We start from the raw sequence: 16261 nt of genomic DNA, 5'->3' as shown, positions 1-16261 counted from the left end.
TATACTTAACTAAGGAGGTAAAAGGTCTTTATAATGAAAACTGCAAACACTGATGAAAGAAATTGTAGATGACACAAATAGAAAAATATCCCAAATTTATGGACTGGAAGAATTAATGTTGTTAAAATGACCATATTTCCCAAAGTGATTTACAGATTCCTAGTGATGACATTTCCTATCAAAATACCAACATCGTTTTTCACAGAATTAGAAAATACAATCCTAAACTTCATATGGAACCAAAAAAGAACCCAAATAGACAAAGCAATCCTAAGCAAAAAGACCAAGTCTGGAGGCATCATATTACTCAATATCAAATTATATTACAAGGGTATAGTAACCAAAACAGCATGGTACTGGTATAAAAGTAGACACAGAAATCCATGGAACAGAATAGAGAATGCAGAAATAAAATTATACAATAACCAACTGATCTTTGACAAAGAAGACAAAAATGTATACTGGGGAAAGGACACACTATTTAATAAATCGTGCTGGGAAAACTGAATAGTCACATGCAGAACAATGAAAGTAGATGCCTATCTCTCATCATATACAAAATTTAACTCAAGATAGATTAACAAATGTAAGACCTGAAATGATAAAAATTCCAGAAGAAAACATAGAAAAATTCTTCTGGATATTGGCCTAGCAAAGAATTTATGGCTAAGACCCCAAAAGCAAATGCAACAAAACAAAAATAAACAAATGGAACCTAATTGAACTAAAAAGCTTCTGCACAGCAAAAGAAATAATCAGCAGATAAATAAAACCTGTAAAATGGGAGAAAATATTTGCAACCTATACATCCAACAAAAGACTAATATTCAGAATCTACAAGGAACTCAAATCAGCAAGAAAAAAAAATAAACAAAATGCCCCATTAAAAGGTAGGCAAAGGACACGAAAAGACATTTTTCAAAAGAAGAGATACAAATGGCCAACAAGCATATGAATAAAATGCTCAACATTACTAATCATCAGGGAAATAAAAATTAAAAGCATAATGAGATACCACATTATCCCAGTCAGAAGGACCACTATTAAAAAGTCAAAAACAATAGATGTTGCAATAGGTATTGGTGCAGATGCAAGGGAAAGGGTACACGTCGCACTAGCTGCATTTAATGTGCTCAACAGCCAAATACATCTTATTAGAAGCCATGACACAGTAAAAATCTAGTCTTATTTTTAGCCTGACATAGCAAAATTTCTTTGAAGAGCTATATAGTAAACTACTACTTTTGACATTGTTCAAAGGGTTCCTGGATCCAAAGAAATAAACAAAGGCAAAATGCTAAGGTGTTTTTTTTTTAAAGCAAGTAAAATTAAAACACCATAACATCATTTTTAGGACATAGCAGGGCCAACACTTAGGCGTGGGATTAAGAAAGAAAGAATAAGTGTGACTTAAAAAGGAGGATGAGACAGCTATTACCTGGCTACTGACAATGCAGAAAAAGATATATAAAGAGTTTAGCCACATTTTTATTTTCAAAATAAAGTAATTTTCTTCTTTTAGCTGTGAGAGTTTTACTACAAGGATTACGTACATCATGGCATTCGTGTAGAAATAAATGGAAGCCCACTTGAAATGGGAGGCCCCTAGAGAAAGAGCAGCTCTTAAAGTAAAGCCTGGAAAAAATGATAAAGTTTACTTAAAAATAGACCATGTATAAAATACTGGATTCCTGATATATCTTATCTTTTCAGCAATACCAAAAAATAGTCTAGAACATTTGTTTGTTAGTAACCCACAATCTAGATCAAATTATTAATAAAACAAGAATACAATTGTCAGATCTTGACATTAAGCATAGGTAAACTGTTTGTATTTGCAAGAGTACAATATTAGTATTGGGGGAAATGGTTTCATCCGCTACAGAAGTTTCAAAATTCAACAAGCTTCTTACAATAAGGGTAGCACAAGTACATACTGGGAGTTAATTACACATTTGGTGCTTAACAATCAATAAGACGTATACCCCCAATTTACCTATAAGAAAATAGAAGCCCAGAGAAGTTAAATAAATCCCTAGTGAGTGACAGATGTAGGATTTCATGCCACAACCTATTCTGTGCATTTAATCATTATATTAAACTATTGTTAACTCAACATTCAATTATATCTATTATTAATGCTGCTTTCCAATTCTTTGGCCCTTATTTAATTGTTTTTATAATAAATTAAAATGAAGCATAAGCTCATAGTGTTCTGAAAACAGTCAAGGGACCTACAAAGCAAACTAATATATTGTGTAGCTTCTAATTAGCTCTAATTACAATATTTGATAAATGAAACACCTACCTTTGGAGATAATCAAATCTTTTCACTGAACTCCACTAGTGCTACGGTGTATACAAAGAGCTAATAACAATCAGTAGCATTCAAATACTGTCAGGAAATGTAAAAGTACAATTTATTGCCAAACCTGAACTATTCTTCTTCTAAAATAGATTTAATATGGAAACTAGGTATAGAAAAATGAATTACATACTCATCCATAATTTAACTCTAATTAAGATAGCATGCCTTATTTCCACAGAACACACTCATTCATGTGCATGTGCACACACATATGCAGACACATTCAGTCATCTGAAAAGTTCTTTATTTATAAAATTACTAAAGAATTTCCCTCAATACAGAAGGTCAGTGAAAGTGCTCATCATTATGCATTAAAAAATTAGACAATTCTAGGCACTGCCACAGCCACTAATACCACAACATAAAGGCAGAGATTCAAATTGTTTCAGAATCTGATCTCTTTAAGAATAAAACATTTACCATTAATGTTTAAGCTAGTTTATTTTTAGGGCAATTTTTTGAGGAATTTATTATATTCAGTTTACAATTATCAACACTTACGAATAAGCTCCAAAATGTATTTTGTTCTTTTTCAGATCTATCTGGAGTGAAGAGAAGGATATAAAAAATTAGGGATGATTTACGAACTGTATTTGCTCCTTGTGAATATGCATGACGAAGTGGTAAGATCACCGGCCATCAGAAGGGGGCACAACTTTACATCTTACTTGCTCCCAAAGGTAGAAACTATATGATATTGTGTCTAAATAAAAATCTAAGCATTGAAGAGAGCAACAGCAGCAAATAATAGTAAACTTCCTTTTGCTGTATGATATAAGGAAAGAGAAAACTAGTATGTGATATCTTCATTCAGTTCTTAATAACAAAGAACAAAGTGATATTACTGCTATTTTGGCTTTTGAAAAGGAATTGGAAAACAAATGAACAAAAGGAAATGCAGCCGACCAAAGATGCTAACTAGTTTAAAGTGCATTTGCAACAAAAGAATAGTTTACCCCCCGAAAGACAGTATAATGCATAAAAAGTCAAGAGCATTTAACTGCCAAGAATATTCTGAATTAAGCACAAGTTTCAGGATGTTCACCTTATAATTAATCAACTATCTAAAGAAATAGGAACAATTTGTTTTTACTGGTACTCTAAAGTTGGAACAACTCATTCCCCTCTCAAAAATAATCAGTCAGCCCGATCAATAGATCTTTCATAGCCACAATGCCAATAAATATAATTTCCTCAAAGCATTAACAAATCAGAGATTCTAGGTATTTGGTTTGTACATTTGTTTTAAAATACCAAACGATGCTTTTATTCATCATTTATAGAAGAAATGGAATTTTCATTTTAGTTATTTTTATCTAAGATATAAATAAGTACAATTTTTAAAATGTCAGGGTATTTTTAGATAATATTTATCTCAAGCTATTTTTTGTGTGTCCCAAATATGTCCTTCTTGAATTTCCTTCAAAATGTCGTCTAACCAGTGGCTATAAACTCTTACAGTGACAACTATTATCCATTATCCAGCATTTGACATGCCAGCTCAACATCACTATATTAACTGACTTTCGAGTTTTCTCACTCCCTGTGGGGCCCTCTCTCCTAAGATTGATGAGGTGGGACACGGTGTTTGAGCTGCCATCCTGACTTGACAAACAGCAGGAATGGTCCTTGCACGGAGTGGAGGAGGGAGGACGAGGGAGGCAGAGAACCACAGTGTGTACTGGAATGGCGGCAGCTTCATGCACATGCTTTCCAAGGCAATTAAAACATTGTTTCTCAGATTTCACACTTCACAAACACATAATTTCTTTCTTCAATTAAAGTGCCCAAAGCTGCCTTAGTACTTATTACAAATGTAACAATTAGAAAGGGATTAAACGTCTGTCCCACAGATATTTTAAAGAAGCTACTTTCTAAGATAAAAGTTGCTGCTCCTTCCAAGTTTAAATACACTAAAACTCTAATCGCTTCTCATAATTCCCAAAACGGTATTTTCACTTTCTTTTTAACTATGAAATTCATTCTGGCGAAGCTCTGGTAATAAAACCCATCATATTCTAATTTCCAGACAGCTTGATAGAACCAATGTTCTCGCTAGAGATAAAGTGTAATGAAGCACTTTCTTTCCCATAGGAAAGTCTTTGACTCATATGCTTTGATGCCAACTAGCCTTCACATCTGCCCTTTCACCATTGATGGCTGTAACTTGGCATGCGAACTGGTGTCTGATGAAGCAGCTTTACTCAAAGGCACCATTTTATGTCCTGCAATGGGAACATAGTAAAATGGTGTTGGTTTCCTGTAGGCCTTATGCAAATCCCTGTAATAAACATAGGATCAGGCCTCACATACAATAAATTGTGTGTTAGATGAGGAAAGGGAGAGAGAGACAACCTCCTTGAGTAAAAATAACTTCCTTACTACATAAATAAATCAAATGCATAATAAAGAATTAAATTAGGCATGTTTTAAATATTTATTTAACACATGGCTAATTTATATCAAAACCATTTTAGGCACTAAAAAGAATATAGCAATAGTTTAAAAATACTGACCTTACTTTAGCAAACAAAATATTACCACTTAACCTAATGTTAACAGTAATGCATTTCCCTCATCATTAATAAAGGAAAAATAACTTAAGAGAGTTGGAGAAATTATATGGCTACAAAAATCTTCACTGAGACATTTCTTTCAGATTTCTGGAAAACTTGTATGATGGAAAATGTACAACACAGCAACATGAACAGATAAACAATTGCTGTAACACTATTAATCACTAATCTAAACTCTCTACTCAAATACATTGGTGTTCAATAACAAAGCTTTAGTTGGTTTCATTTAAGTACATAGAAAAAATAAAACAATAAAAATTATCCATAAATATGTGAAACAAACAACAAAAAAATAAAATTTCTGTTTGGTCTAAATAACCACAGCTCTTTCTCAATTAATAATTTATAGGCAAGTTGGCAAGAATAGTTTTTGGCGTGGAATCCTAGGTACATTAGGTTTTCCACTGACCAACTTAGAGCAGTATGTCATGTGTGAAGAGCATTTTATTTTAGTTTAGATCTGCAAAGGGATATGGAGGAACTCTCAAGTAACACAAAGGAATATCTAAATTAAAATTATGTAATAATAACCTTTCTGGTTAAAGTAGGTGCTATTTTTTCTTCAACAGGTAAAGAAGAAGTGGGAGTACTTCACCAAACCCAAATCTCAAAGCTCTTGCTAAGAACCCAAATTAATATATATGTATAGAGTAGACCAATTAATGTCATGTCTTTAATGTCAATTACAAATTATCTCTTCTTAATCTACATCCCCTTAGGTAAACACAAAAGTCACATGTACAATCCTTCCAAGACTCTAATATGCCTGCTTATGCATTCTTCTCTAATTTCTCCTCCACCTCCATGGTAGAAGAATCTCCAATAAAGACTTACAAAGAAAACTGAATATTCACTCCCCAGGTCCCTTAGAACAGATATTTTCTCAACGTTTGTTCAGAGACACAAACAAAATTCAGGGTTTAACCCTCCATGTAACTGAGACATAAGAACACTCTAACTTTCTTCATCCTGACATATGACAATTCTTATGCTTATCTATTGAGGACTTACAGGAATAGTGCCAGAAATGAAGATGTAATAAGATTATTTACTCCCAGCAAATCGCTGTTGAAAAAGGCTATAGACACAATTCTGGTACATAATTTATAAGAAGTAAAAATGTGATTGGAAGACTTGCCATTTTTTTACATCTCAGTCTGATATTTTGTGGGATCTGGTTTTCAGAAAAAGAAAAATGTCCATTCTGTTATGTAAAAGAAATGGGAGTAGATACAATCAGTTATTAACTATTAATGCAAAAAAATATGAAAGGATTATTTACATTTCAAATTAAATTGACTCTGTCTGCACAACAGTATCTCCAGAGTAGGTTTTTTAAAATTCAGAGGCTTGAGATCCCACCTCAAGATATCCTGAATTAATTAGCCTGGCGAGGAGCTGGGGCTTCAATATTTTCTAAAAGCTCCCCAAGTGATTCTAATAGTCTCATGTGCAGTCAGGTTGAAAACTACTGACTTAAACAAATGGATATTTTATTATTTATTTACTTATTTATTTATTTCCATCTTCATTGAGTTATGATTGACAAGTAAATTATTGTTTAAGGTTTACAACATGGTGTGTCTTTATGTAAGTGAACCTTGTGTAATGATTCTCCCAATCAAGCTAACATACCTATCACCTTACATACTTATTTGTGTGTGTTGGAACACTGAAGATCGATTCTCTTACTAAATTTTTAAGTATACAACGCATTATTATTAACTATGTTTACCATGCTGTACATTAGATCTCTAATACTTATTCACAAGTGAATATTTTAGAGATGTTTAAAACTTAGTGGATAACATACCCAAATGGGTCACAATGACCCTATCCATTAGAGAAAGGAATACTGATGTAAAAATCAAGACTTCTTATTTATCAAAGTGATATGATTGCCTGTAATAGACAGGACTATATTTCCATGAGACATGCATTCTATTTAGTCATACTGGTTACAGTACAGCCACATTTTCTATAATTTTGTTAGACAAAAGACTTGTTTCCATAAGATAAAGCAGTTTTTGAATAGGAGATACTGATAAAATAGTCAGTATCCTTAATTTTGCTGGACAATGGCCTAAATTTATGATGTATACATAGGGAAGTATAACCTGTCAAAAAAATTTAAAAGTTTATTCCAAATTTTGGAGGCTAATATATGAATGCTCATGTTAATATTTCATCTTTAAGTTAGTTTCCTAGGAACAGAAACAACATCACTCATGGGAAACCCAAAGCTGACATTTGAGAACTTTTTCTAAACTATTGAAGAGAAGGGATGTCATTAGTAAGGTTAAATTAACTCCAAATAAAGAAAAATGACCTGAACCAAAGGTATGGGGCTAGTTAATAACATCTAAATAAACACGGTAGCTTTTATGTGAGCACATATTTAACAAATCATCCCTGACTTATTGAAGTATCATAAAAAATTTCTAATCATCATGTTAATTAATTTCTTCTGAATAGTGGTGGAAAATTATTAGAGTCAGTGTTAAAGTAAATGTGTGCACATTGAAAGACAAAACCCAATTTCTAACCATGTGCTGACAAATAATTATTGAATATCTTCTTTTTGATGACCATACTCAACTAGAAAATTTGCTACATAAAATGTGAAAAATATCTGAAGAATAAGACCTGAAGATAAATATATCTAAAATTCAAATCACTTTAGGAATTGTTTCTTATCTTTGAATATTATTTTTAGGTTAAGTTTCTGGATATGCAAAATGGAATTTGCAAAATATTTACCACCAATATAGCAAGAAGAAAATAAACATTCATCTCAGAAAACATTTTTCAACGTGAAAAGTACATGATGATTGCCATTTTGAGAATTTACTCTGCTAATGTGTAAATCACTTCATAGTAAATATATTATATTTGTATTATCATCATTGCTTTAAATAAAAACAGCAAAAATTATGTTTTGCAGATATTAAAAAATTAGAAGCAATTTATAATAAATGTTTTTAAATTTACTAAGCACATGCATTCTAGCCCTCAATTCAAAAATTACTATGTTCTTGCAGTATTTAGAAGCAAAATCACTAAATCTCACAAAAAAATCATTGCAACATGCCACACTAGCAATTCAGCCTTCAAAATCTATACTATCACCCTAGCATAATTTAATTTTAGAAATTCATTGACTGGTAAGATCAGAATAAGTGGCAGACTATAAAGAACACGTTATGGTTGTGTCTGCCCTGATTCCTTAATGAAAATGTTTTAGAAACTTATTATGATCAAGAGTTGAGGTCATGAGGGTGAGGCTAAATGACCGATGTGCTTAGCTCTTCTGAGTAGTGATGGTTATGCCATTATATCTTTGATTATTACTTTTATAGTGATACTATGTACATCCCTTGGTTATTGCTTTCATAATTAACAAGTCACTTAACCTCTCTATGGCCCAGTTTCCTTATGTGTTAAATGAGCATAATGATAATTGCTTCTTACCTTTCTTAGGAGTTGTTCTGAAGATTAATGAGCTGATATTTAGAATGTACTTCAAGAGGGGAGACTTTCAAAAAGAAAAATAAGAAGGAAATAGGAAGGAAGGAAGGAAGGAGGGTATAAAGGAAGGAAGGGAGATGGGAAAGAAAGAAAAGAAGGAAGAAGAAAGAGGGAAAGGAAGAAAGAAAATTCAAGAAAAAAAGAAAAACAACTCAAAGAGAAAACTCTTTTGTTGCTACGTACCAAAAGCTAAAATTTTTTACCCCAGATAGATTAATCTACTGGCCTGCATTCTTAACTTCCATTAATCTACTGGCCTGCATTCTTAACTTCCTTATTCACACTTCCAAACCCTGTCATAGGCTTTCTATCGATGAACACAACCAGCCTTCATTGTGCCAATGAATAACTGTATAGAATTTGGTAAAAGCAGTGAGGTGTTGCCATAAAGAAAACCCAAACGTGTTGTATGGATTTAGGGCACACATAGTAGATGACAATGAAATCATTTGAGGAGGCTGGGAAAGTGGAAATAAGAAACTATAGGGGAAAATACTATTTTATAAAGTGCACCTTGTAGTAACTTGGAAGATAGAAAATGCACTGATAATCTTTTATATTTAGCCAAAAACAAAATCGTTCTAAGTATCAGCTGGTTAGTTTTAGCTACATATGAAAAGGTAGTACAAGAAAGAGAGAGATTATTAATAATAACAAGAACAGAGAGATGGTGGAGAAGGTGAAGGAAGAGGAGGAGGAGGAGGAGGAGAGGAAAAGAAAATTAAAAACTCACTTTGCAAGCAGAATTTAGAGGTGATATAGAGGGGGTAAAACTTGAATGGTTGGACAATAACAGAATTTATCATCTTCATTGTCTCACACCAGTGAAAGTTCTTACAATTGTCTCAACATGGCCTCAGGCCATAATTAAGGATCAAATTAAGCATGTTGCCTTAATGCTTTCTTAAAACCTCTGAATAAGTTAAGGCAATGCCTTGTAGACTTTCTCATCTTGATAAAGACTTCTGGCCCAAAGTAGCAATGATTAAGTCTAAAGAGAAGCATAGCTTAAAAAGAATTATGGACGCTTGAAGCTCTGACTCAGGTGGGGCAAAGGCAATATATGTAACCTAAACATTTGTACCCCCGTAATATGCTGAAATTTAAAAAAATGCTAAGTGCGATCCAAAAAAAAAAATAAAAGAATTATGGGTATGGCTTTTAGATAAAAAGTATACTCAGTTGGATACAATTAAAGGCCACAAAGGTTTAGCAAAAACTGTATAGGTAAAACACTGACATGCCAATGTAGAAAAATCTGAGTCTGTTTAAAATGTGGAAAAAGCCTCTGGATTCCCAAGTTTCTATGAGGACAGCTGACTTGTAAGTTAAGTAAAGGTTTACACTACATGCCACTAAGAGTTTTTGGTTGTTTGTTAGGCAATATTGTGGCAATTGATAGAGAACATAAGCCCAAGACATATATAAAATCAGTGCTAGGAACTAGAGATATAAAAATGAATAATACAGATTCATTCAGTCCCTATTCTGCTGCTGTGCAGTGTAATGCAGAAACATACAGGAACCAATAAAATAAATCTTGGATTGATATTTTAATGATAACTGAAGTAAAAAATGTTTAGAGAATACAAAAAAGGAGCACCTTACCCAGACTGGGTAGATTTATACATGGAAAGGGTTAGGAAAGTTTCCCTAGAATAAATGAAGTATAAATTAGGATCTAAGGTATACAGAGATCACCAGCAATTGTATTGGCAGGGAAGGCTGAAGATGCAAAAGGCACATAATAGGCTTTGAAGAAGGTGCAAGAGTCCAAGATGCATCACAGGACTAGAAACACAACCAGTTTGGCTGTAGTTTAGAGTGTGAAAGAAAATAAACAGAAAATGAGAAGAAGCCAGATAAGTATGTGCTTTGTAAACTTGCTAAGGAACTAAGTTCCTATCCTAAAGCAATGGGATGGAGTCATTTTGGAGAGCTTTATGTCACTATGGTAACAGTGCAGAGAATAATAAGGGCAAAGCTGGGAAAATGAAAAGTTACATGGTTAGTGCAAAACCCTGAACAGAGATGACATTGGTGTGAACTAAGATGGTAGTGAAGGAAATAGATATATAGGAAGTAAAATAGAAGATAAAATGTGCTTGGAGATGTAGAATCCATACCTAAGATTTAACACATTCTTGCCACATAGGAAATCAGTGAATATTTAGTAAATATTTAAAAAATATTGTGAGAATTGTTCTGTTAGTCATCCCAACTTAGAGGTGAGAAGTCAGAGGTTTATAGAAGGCAGTGTCTTTTCTAAATACGACCAGTAGGTGGTAGAGCCAGGAATTAAGCTCAAACTTCTCTGATTCCAGTTGTTGTTTTTTTAACTCCTAATAACTTTTCTAAAATATAAACTCTATGTCTTCAGAAGAATTAAGTGATTTACATTAAAAATTTGATATCACTTAACATTTCTTTTTATTATGTGCCAGCATTTTGTTTAATAACTGTACAAAAGGACATGTGTCTTCTTTGATATCATCTTTTTTAGTCGGACAGACTATACATGCAGTAAAGTCAAAGATTTCAGATGGGCCAAATCTAGACAAAGAATTTGTGAAAATTAGAAAACCTGGGTCACGAGTTACAGAGAAACAAATTTATTTAGCATCATTTTGTAAAAGATATGACTCACTTCAAAAATGTAGGGATTCTCAAAAAAAGCCATACCATCTACAGGCAATAGCTAAATTATTTTTAATCCTGTAATCCATAAGTATTCATTCTCATAGTCTTTATATTTCAGGGAGAAAAGAATGTCTTTGTTGCTTGGCGACATTTTGCATATTGTTTAGCCCTGGGGTGAGATTTCAGTTCTAGTACATCAAATTCTCAGATTCCAAGGTTTTGACTCCTCCTTTAATGTTTTTCAATAAAATACCTGGGCTTTCATCTATTTTATCATCTAATATCATTCAGAACATACTGGAGATGCTATAGAGTTTTCTATTGTTTATATAAAATAACACTGGAGCACTATAGTCTCCTTAATTTTGAATTATTTTTTGCCAGTCATGGCTTTACATTTGTCTCTGAAGAGGATGCGTGTGGACCGTAATGGATATAGAAAAAAAGAAGGAAGAACTCCTCTTGAAGACAAGATACACTGAGCTCAATGAACAAAGTCAAGCACGGTCTTTGGAAATGAAATTATCCATTGTTGTAGAACAATATAACTAACTCTGCTGTGTCTCTGCAATACTGAGGACTTACCACCTCTAAGGCCAGATATCTCAAGCCAGCTCTTCTTGCTTGTAGCAACAAAACTATATCATTCTTTAAAATAATTTTCTGGAACAGAGCATTCCAGAGCAATTAGTTAACAGCAGGGTCTTGTTAAATTAGTAAAAACAAGAAGGAAATTCCTTTAGAAGTCAGTGCCTTCAGGGTGCTTTCTAGAGTGTTTGTATGTATGGCTGTTAATTAAAAAATAAAAGAATGGTATAAAATGTAAATAGACTACACACTAGTCCCTGGTTCATTATAGAGTTTCAAAATGAGTATGCATTTGTTTGAATTCCAAATTGCTAGAAATTTTTTTTAATTTCATACAGTAGCTGGTATAACTATATGTTTTAACACGCCAAAACATGAAGTTGAAATTAGAACCTTTTAAGGTTACACTAAAATACCTGAAGAAAAAACGACATTTGAGATATCCTTGTAAGTTCTAGTTTTTTTTTTTTTTTCCTGATTTCAACAATAAGAATTCAGCATGTGATAAAGTTAGCAGCCTAAGGTAACTGTCAACTTAGTGATTATCACTGTGTGGTTTCCATTATGACTAGTACACATTCCAGAAGGCTTCAATTGTAAAGAGAGAATGTATGTGCCGTTGGAAACAGAAAGTTTCTTCATATCAATTTTCTCCAGGTGCTGGAGGCACCCTTGTGTTTGAGAGAGAAAACAAGAGATGAAAGAGTAAGAAGAAAAAAGTCAGTAATAAGAAAAAGTAAAGGTAGGCAAAAATTACACAGCAGAGAGCAATTGAACTAAAGAGAAAAATGAACAGAAAAATGAAAAGACAAAAAAGAAGAAAATAAGCTTAAAAATGATATAAAGAGAAAAAAATGTTTTGAAATTGATTTTTCAAAGATGAACTTTGTTCATAATATGTTTGAACTTTAAAACAAGATATTTGAGTCTTTTGGAAAACAAAAATAAAATTAAAACCCTGAAATATTTTTCAAACAGAAATAAACACTTTTCGTGTCAAATCATTGTGTTAGGTACTTTTTTGAATTATTTTACAAACTCAACTTCAAAAGTCCCTTGGATGCTGTAGTAATTGAAACATCACATATTTACTCCCTGCAGTTGTTGACACTAACAATGTGCATTTAGCAATTTCAACAGCTAATTTTTTAAAAAAATCAAAAAGCCATTTTATAAGAAAGTCAATCTTTAATAATTCTAAATATTCAATTAGGAAAAACTGAACCATTACAATTAATATAGTCTATTATAGTACCATACTGAACATGTTTTATTCATATTTGGTTTTTCAATAAATTTGATTAAATAATAATGATTTTCCAATTAAATGCAAAATATGCTCCAATCTTTAATCTAACCATATGATAAATTAACTTCAAAAATAATAATTTTTTAAATAATTTTTTTAAATGAGATGAATTTGACTAAACAATCAAATCCATCTCATTCTTTGGAAATTTGGTGTCCTCCAGAACTACAAGGGAAAAAGTTGATTTAGTTTAATAAGAATTTTTACAAAGAAAATTCCATAATTTGACAAAATTGCTGTTTTAAGTCACATAAAACCCAGTTCTATGATTATTGATTTTTTTTGTCTCCAACTAAATTATAATCTCCCTGAAAGTGAGAACTAAATCTTATTTGCTATAGACTTATTTGCTGTATATTCAATGTATAGTCCAATTTCTGGCACTCAGTTGGCAGTTGATGAATAGCTTGAAGCAATTATTTTTTTTTAGGCATTAATTAAAAAAAAAAAACTACCACTTCCACTGCCCATTTGAACTGTCAATTGTATTTGTAGGAATACTGAAAGAGAATATCCATATTTAAAATTTTGCCCAACCTACAAAGAATGTAAAAATGCTTGGTAAAATATAGAAGGAATGATAAAGTGATAACGACTCCTAAAGTGAAATCTCTCCATCTGATCTACTTTGGCCCAGTGAGAAGAGCTCGAATAAGGAGAAGAGAGGAAAAACAAAGAGGAGGGCAAGGCACTCTATGCAACAGGAACTTAACACAGGTGCATTTTCCATTTAAATGTTCCACAGGCTATCCCTCTGGAAACCACTGTGAGTTCAACAGGATAGCCCATTTTCAGACTCTGTGCCTCACAGAACATTAGCTGGATGAATGTACAGACAACAAGAACTATTTCTCCTTTTTTTCCCCCCCCTACATATCGTGCTCCATTTCAACAGAAAGAAATACATGCATGGGAAATCTTCTTACATGTAGTTATTCTACTCTTCTGGAATAGCCAAGCACTGCAGAATCTGAACCTACCACTATTCAATTTTCAATAAATATATTATTTTTTCATTCAAAGATAAAACATCGTGGGAAAAAGATGTTACCTTTGGGTGGATTTTCCACAGATGAGAACAGAATACTTGTAAAGCAAAAAATCCTTAGCATTTTCAAGTATTAACATGATTTGTCTTGGTGGACACATATTTAGTGGTACAACTCTCTTTCCCCTGAGGTATGTGTTACTGATTACTCTACACAAATATTGGCATTATTACACTCTTACATTCATGAATAGAGAAAGATTCATCTGTACTCTATCATTTTAATTCATAAATTTTAGGTAGTAAGACTTACCTTGAAAAAAGTCATGGTTGCGCCATCCTCTACCGCTCCATACTCTATCTTGGTTTGTTTAGCTAAATCATCAGCAGAGTCAATAGGAGATTCCATGCGTTCCACTGTCAGAAAGGCGGCTAAGTTAGCAGTATACGAAGAAATGATGATAAGTGTGAAAAACCACCAAATGCCTCCCACTATCCTGGTGGAGAGTGCTTTGGGCATGAGCTCAGAACCTAACAGAGAGTGGGGGAAAGGTGAAACGAATACAGAGAATTTGATCAGCAATCAGATACTTTTGGTCATAGTGGCAGAGTGGAATCACTGTGTAATAAAAGCTTAAATTATTGTTTTAGTAAGCAAGCAACAACCATTGGAAGAGCAGAGGCTAATTTCAGGAAATAGACAATCTCTTAGGATGCTCTTGTTTAAATATAGTGACAGGAGACTCAAATTCTACTTGAGATGGTGCAAAGCACAAATTAAAATATTAATTTTATAAAATCCTTTATAAAAATAGTATTAGAAGAGATTTTGAAAAACTCTCCAGTTTATAAACCATATGTATAGTTTGTCATAATTTTGTTAGTTATGTGGGTTTCAGAGGAATGTTTTAACATACATTCAGATCCATTTCTTAACAAGCTTTATGTAAAGTTTTGTTTTTCATGTGCATATATAGCTCATATATTCAATCTGTCTTGTAATTAAAAAATTAGTGTTATATAATAAAATAATTTAAGTTACCCACATTTCTTGAAATGATGTGTTTTATCCCAGTGTTTATTTTGAAATAAGATAGCAATTTTTTTTTCTTGTGGATGAGCAAATATCTCCCATCACTATGGTTAGCCTCAATAAGGAAAATTAGAATAAGAATAGATAGCTAAATTGTCACATTTATTTTTGTACATATAAAAATATTTCATAAATATATCACAATGTACGGCTGGAGTTGCCTGCCCATGGTATTAATAAGAGAATAGGATCTGAGAATTACCTTTTACTTTTGGTTATTGTTAATTTTAATTCACTTAGATTATAAAATAAAGTCTTAAAAATTTAAAAATTTGGTTGGTTATCATTTACATTTTAATTATAATTTTACCACATTATTTAGAGTCTTAATGTTTAAATGAAGATATATCAGTATGTGCAATTTTTATAAATATACTAAATTTCTGGATATATATATATATATTATTGTTAACTTTTAATCATTTTGAATCTACCAAAAAATATTTTTAAAAAGGTTTGAGTAAAATGGAATGAAGCAAAGATGGACTTACAGCCAAATCTTTAATATAATCACTGATGCAGTAAGGTAACACATCTTCAGATGGAATAAAAAATAAAACAAATTATTCATGTGAACCTTGAAAAAGAAGTGATATCACGACTGCTCTATATCAAAACAGCCCATCTTACACTGCGGTTCATCTTACCCTTGCAATTTCAAACAAAATTTTAAAAGCAGACAGACTTGGACATGACAGCCAACTCCAGCTCCAGATTCTGCCTACCACTCTGTAAGGAGAAAAACGGAAAAGTACCTTTCTGATGTAGTTGCTCCTAGGCCCTGTCAGACACACACTCGGACACTGAAACACTAAAATACTCCCAAGATGATCAGCAGCTTTGGCTGACTATATTACTTTTTTTTTTTTTTTTTTAAACACCACCACCAATAAAGTCAAACAAGACTGAGAAAGAAAAGAATAGTGGAAACATTTGACAAAAACGGCCCAATTACCACAAGTTCGTATCTTACCCAAGGACTTAAAGTGAGTACCTCCTAGTCTTGTGAATCAGAGCCTGGTTAGGGGCTGACTGTCATGTACTCAAGGTAACGTCATGTCCAGCACTACATCCCACTAATTCCTGGGGAGCTGGGCATCAGCCAGAATAGTATGGGTTCCTCTTTCATGTATCCACCAGCAGTGATGTAGTTATGTGGCAAAGCAAATAT

General features: G+C 32.6%; 1 protein-coding gene across 1 annotated transcript in view; it reads right to left on the bottom strand.

Moving 5' to 3' along the window:
• The window catches only part of GRIK2 (glutamate ionotropic receptor kainate type subunit 2), a 599434-nt gene that overhangs the window by 90892 nt on the left and 492281 nt on the right, over positions 1-16261 (bottom strand). The window contains exon 13 of the mRNA XM_045544086.1: positions 14311-14528. Within this exon, the coding sequence (XP_045400042.1) occupies positions 14311-14528 (218 nt within the window). The remainder of the gene's footprint in view (positions 1-14310; positions 14529-16261) is intronic.

Source organism: Lemur catta, chromosome 2 (assembly GCF_020740605.2).
Source record: "Lemur catta isolate mLemCat1 chromosome 2, mLemCat1.pri, whole genome shotgun sequence".
Lineage (NCBI taxonomy): Eukaryota > Metazoa > Chordata > Mammalia > Primates > Lemuridae > Lemur > Lemur catta.
This window is presented reverse-complemented; position numbering and strand designations above follow the sequence as displayed.